The 5,474-nt window shown below is 37.2% G+C and overlaps 1 protein-coding gene across 1 annotated transcript in view; it reads right to left on the bottom strand.

Moving 5' to 3' along the window:
- The window catches only part of SMC1B (structural maintenance of chromosomes 1B), an 86,833-nt gene that overhangs the window by 44,886 nt on the left and 36,473 nt on the right, over positions 1 to 5,474 (bottom strand). Inside the window, exons 8-9 of the mRNA XM_007454089.1 lie at positions 2,687 to 2,769; positions 1,886 to 2,093 (exon numbers count right to left, since the gene is read on the bottom strand). Coding sequence (XP_007454151.1) covers positions 1,886 to 2,093; positions 2,687 to 2,769 — 291 coding nt within the window. The remainder of the gene's footprint in view (positions 1 to 1,885; positions 2,094 to 2,686; positions 2,770 to 5,474) is intronic.

The following is a 5,474-nucleotide window of genomic DNA, read 5'->3' as shown; positions in this document are numbered from 1 at the left end:
CACTCTTTCTTCAATGTTAGGCTCTACTTCGAAATACCAATTTCTTCATCATAGATCATCATTGTCTTTAATATTTATTACCTTGGTCTTTGTTCTTCTCAATTTACCTATGATTAACTCAAGCCTTACTTCTAGGCCAGTAATTTGATTTTCAGCTATGTAATCCATTCCTTGTTATTTGCAATTTATTATTAGTTCAGTAATGTTTGTTCTTGATTTGTCTCCTTAGCTCTACATTCTTCTTTTTATTTTATTCCGTTTTAGCTCATATTTGAACCTGATTTTATGAATTCAAGCTCTTATTAAATTGTCCACAGCACAGAACACTTATGGGGGATTTTGTCCTGTAACCTTCTTCCACAAGGCTCTTTGACTTCTAAAAGCCTTTTAAATTATTCTTTTTTAATTATTATATGTACCTATAGCTGCCATATCGATTCTCTTCACCTTCCCTATATTTAATGTGGGCAGCTCTGGGCAAACCTTTTATTTTCTGTGACAGATAACTTTTTTGATTGTCTCACCTAAAATTGAGATGGTTATCTCCTCTGAGCAACAGATGATGGACCAAGTATTTTCTGTTCTATATTCTAAGTATTTTCTGATCTATTTCCCATCATCTAAGGGCTTAGACGGCAGGGGTAAGAGAGCTGTGCTAAGGCTGTGCATATGCTTTATTTGAATACCTGAGTTTTGTTCTTTCTTCTCAGTTTTTAATTAATATCCCATACCAAGGTTTCTCTCCTTGGGGGAAGAGAACAAATCCCACTTTTGGGGAGAGGGTTTTCATTTGGCTTCTCAATTTAACAAGGAGCCCTAGAGCCTTTACTTCCATCTAAGAGAAGCAGAGGTCCATGTTCTCCGATTCTATTTTAGTGATAATTTTTACTCTAAAGGAAACAAACATATGAGTTTGCTTCTTTCTAGATTAAGGGATAATAAGTGGGAATTCTCAGGAATTAATCGATGTATCAGTTTGCCTTCTGCATAGTTAAGAATAAGCAATGCTATACTTCAATCTTTTTAAAGAAATTCAGGACTGTTACCATTTTCTGAAGGTTATAGCATATGATGTATGAGCCCCTTTCCTCCTTTGGTTGTTGAACTCGTTTCTCACTAGTTTTTGTCACTCTCCTTGGTATTAGGGGAAGAATTCTGTGACCCAGCCTTATTCCTCCATCATTGTCTAGAAGTTAAGACTAACACTTAAGAGTCAGAAAGGCAAAAAGGATGCTGTGAAGGAAAGGATGGGAGGCCAGAGAGACAAGAGGAAAACCAACAGAGTGTAGTATCATGGAGGCCAATGGACAGGTGTTTCCAAAGAGTGCAACTGGTTAACACAGGGTACACTGGTGTCAGTGACAAGAGAGTGAGATGCCAGACCCCAATTCCAAAGGAAACAATTCCGTGACACTGACTCCCCAAGCAACAGGTTAGTAGATATTGCTGTACTGGGGCTAATGAAATACACTAGTAATACTGGATAGCAGTCACATTTGGAGAATAAAAATTCACTGTTTCAAAAGTATGCCAACAATGTATACTGAAAAAAATATTTTAAAAAACCCTGAAATCATGAAGAAAATGAGGTTTGAGGACATGTGTCTATGGGCGACAGACTATTTCATGCACCTGTGTCCTTTGGGGATGTTGGCCATACCTGGACTTTCTGGGTAATGTGTTCATGTCAATGTTTCTCCCCAATAATTACTTATCTATAGACATTACTGGGAATTATTTACATTTTACCTCAGTTATTTACTATTATGTTTTAAATATAAACAATAAAACACAAAACTTATAGATTTCTGAAATAATATTACTTCCTATTAATGGCAAATTTTTAATCCCAAATAAGAAAGCTTAGCCTTTTTATTTCAATTACCACAGAATCTGGGTGAAGTCTTTTAAGGTGTTCCAGAACCTCTGCTCTCTTTTGCTGACGTTTTCCCTCATGGCTATCAATTCCAGCATTCTGCAGTTCACTTCTGATAAGATTCAGCTCTTCATTCACTTCAGACATTCTTGATTTTGTCTTTTCAATTTCATCCACTAGGGTTTCCTCTTGCTGTTTTTTCTCTTTCAAGAAATTCCTACACAACAGTAACAATAATACATTATACAGCAAAAAGAAAACCCAAAATTTAGGAATTACAAGATACAGTATACTCTAGTCTGGCATTGCAGGGGAATGGAATAATGCTCTATCAATTTTAAACGATGAAAAATACAATATAATAAACTTAGCACCAAACATGGGCAAAAGATATTTTAATCATTCTTTCTTGATCCAAAAGATACGTATTTCTGGATTCTGAAAAAGAAAGGATAGGTCACTATAACTGGAGCAATCATCATAAGCTTAATGGTAAGTAAATGCCAATTAAAAAGAAATTCTTTGTGGTAGAATACTTAGGTGGTGCTAGCTTTCATGACATACTTTTATTATAAAATATTGATACCAAAAGAGAGTTTTAAGTTTCACCACTGTTAAACATTTATATTTTCAGAACTTAAACCTTAGTGGTCAAGGATAATTTTTAATTATCTACAATGAAATAAAACAACAATGGAGGACTAAGAACATTATGATATAGTGGAAGCATTCATCTGATGACTATACCACAAATATTGAAACCCCTGAGATACAAGAAAGCTGCAAGGAATTTGTCTTTACTATACTTACATGCATGTTTTTATATACTCCTCCAACTTCTCTATTCGCTTTTTATGATCTTCTATTTGTCCTTTTATTTGTTTTAGATTTTCCTAAAACAGGAAATGAAATCTGAAACCAATTACAGCAAATCCAAACAAAATTGATTACTTTTCACTATATGCCCAGAACTTACTATAACAGCATACATTGTTCTAAATTTGAAATATATATAACCACATGAAAATTCTTATAAGAGCACATTTTAACTTTGAAAAGGCAATATGGTACAGAGCTTTGAGGTTTCAAGACTCAGGGTTCAAATCCTGGCTCCATCATATATGTCCTGGCTGGAGATACCTGATCTCCAGCAAGTTTACTTTGGTAACTTCAAACCCCAGGGGGATTATTTTCAAATATCTCTATACAGTTATTATCTCTCTCTCAAACTAACTCATTCAATAAGTATTTATTCACTGGCTACCATGTGCTAGGAACTACAGATATAATAATGAAAAAGACAGAGTCTCTGCTCTCAAGGACTAAGGTTTGGTGGGAGAAACAGACAAATAAGTAATTCCAAGAGAGTGGCTCAGCACTATAATTGTATAGGAATCTCCGAGGCAGCTATAGGCTTGTGGAAGGAGGGCTTCACGCTCCACATTCACCTTATCACCAAGGCCAAGGATTGTGGTCGTCTCCAATTCGTTTCTCACCTTTAACATTCTCCCTGTCTCATGAATCCTGCGCATTATAGCAAGATTAATCTGTCTTACTCCATTACTAAGTGATCTAAAACCAGGAGTGTACAAAAGTAAAAAACACAATTCTTTTTCAGTATACAACAGCAAAAAAGAGAAGAAATGTCAGTTTTCAAGTGGTAAAGGACAAAATATACCATGAAGTTAATGATCTCATTTTACTCATTTATCACAGAAATTCACTGAACAAACATCTACTATGTTAGGTGCCAACAGCTATAAAAATGATTAAGATACAATTCCTTTTCTCCAGGGACTCCCACATTTTGAAATTAGAGTCCCCATATTGAAATTCTGTTATCTCACTTAAGAATTCCATTCAGGCTTCCCTGGTGGTCCAGTGGTTAAGAATCCGCTTGCCAATGCAGGGGACAAGGGTTCAAGCCCTGGTCTGGGAATATCCCACATGCCGCGGAGCAACTAAGCCCATGTGCCACAACTACTGAGCCTGCGCTCTAGAGCCCGCGTGCCACAACTACTGAGCCCGCGCGCCTAGTGCCTGTGCTCCACAACAACAGAAGCCACCGCAATAAGAAGCCCGTGCACCGCAGCGAAGAGTTGCCCCCACTCACTGCAACTAGAGAAAGCCTGCGTGCAGCAACGAAGACCCAACGCAGCCAAAAATAAATAAATAAAACAAATAAAATTTAAAAAGAAGAATTCCATTCAAAGAGACAGGAACAAGATTAGCTAACATCAAGGACCAAGTTTAGTCAACTGGAAACACCTGCCTCTGCCTTTACTCTGGCCAGTCCCAGGGCTTGTGTCAGGGCCTGGATGCTCTGTTGGACACGTCATGGGGGATAATCAGACTGCCTTGACACCAGGCATTCTGGATTCAAGATGCCAGTTGATCATGCTAGGTGTCTAGAAAAACCAACCCCTGCCCAGCCCCTAGTGATCTTGGATCTGTGGAAAGTTATAGCCCTTTCCACCTGGGAACCACCAGTCCTGTGGGAAACCAAGTATGAGTACAGATTTTTTCATCTCTTTCCACCCTGATATATTATTTCTTCTGTCAGTGTTTTTCTATTCAAAAGACAACAGAGATTCAATCAACACTTACCGACATCTACCAAGTACATGGGACTTACAACAGGACACTATTACGAATCCTGACTTTAAAAAGCTTCCAGCCTAATAGAGCTATATACCATTAACTGTACTTTTCCTCCAATCTGATAAAAGCCCTTAGACAGAAACAGATTAAGAACAATGGGTGATTAGATGAGGAAGAAACTATTTTTCAGGGTTTTTTTTTGGTGGGGTGCGGAGAAAAGGCAAACCAGGGAAGACTTTGTGGTGTGGGTAACTACTGAATTGAACATGTAATGATGAGTAGGTTTTTCCAAAATTAGCATGCACAGAGGCAAAAATGTGCAATGAGAAATCAGTGTATTTGCAGAAATCAGTGTATAATTTTATAATGTGATACAAATTATACCAGTGTTTTAAAAGTAATTACTGATATGTTATACATTTTTCTCCTTCCACAAAATGTCCTCTCTTCTACTCATATGATTATCAATATATAAGTATATTATCATATACTACCCTTCATATTTGTTTGTACTTTCATCTGCCAACTCACAAAGAGACTACAATGAGAGGCATACAGTGTAGGATTAAGAAGGTTCATTCTGGAGACAGTGTTTAGAATCAAATCCCAGTTCCTCCACTTACCAGTTCAGTCAAGTTAACTATCTCGTGCCTTGATTCCTTCATTTTTAAAATTCATTAATCCAACAAATACTTACTATCTGCTCTAGATCAGGAACTATTCTAGCTGCTTGAGATGTACCAGCGAACAAAAAAAACATCCCTGCTCTTGTGCAGTTTACATTCTAGAGAGGGACAGTAGACAAACAATATGCAAATTAAACAGTATGTTAGGAGATAAACACTGGGAAAAACAGGGCTAGGGTAAGGGAAGCAGAAGTGCACTGGGGACTACAATTTTAAATAGGGTAGTCAGGGTAGTAGGCCTCATTGAGAAGGCAACATTTGAGCAAAGACTTACAGGACATGAGAGTGTTAAAAATTAAGAAATGTAGGGA

This window comes from Lipotes vexillifer, unplaced genomic scaffold, assembly GCF_000442215.2.
Source record: "Lipotes vexillifer unplaced genomic scaffold, Lipotes_vexillifer_v1.1 scaffold382, whole genome shotgun sequence".
In the NCBI taxonomy this organism is placed as follows: Eukaryota; Metazoa; Chordata; class Mammalia; order Artiodactyla; family Lipotidae; genus Lipotes; species Lipotes vexillifer.
This window is presented reverse-complemented; position numbering and strand designations above follow the sequence as displayed.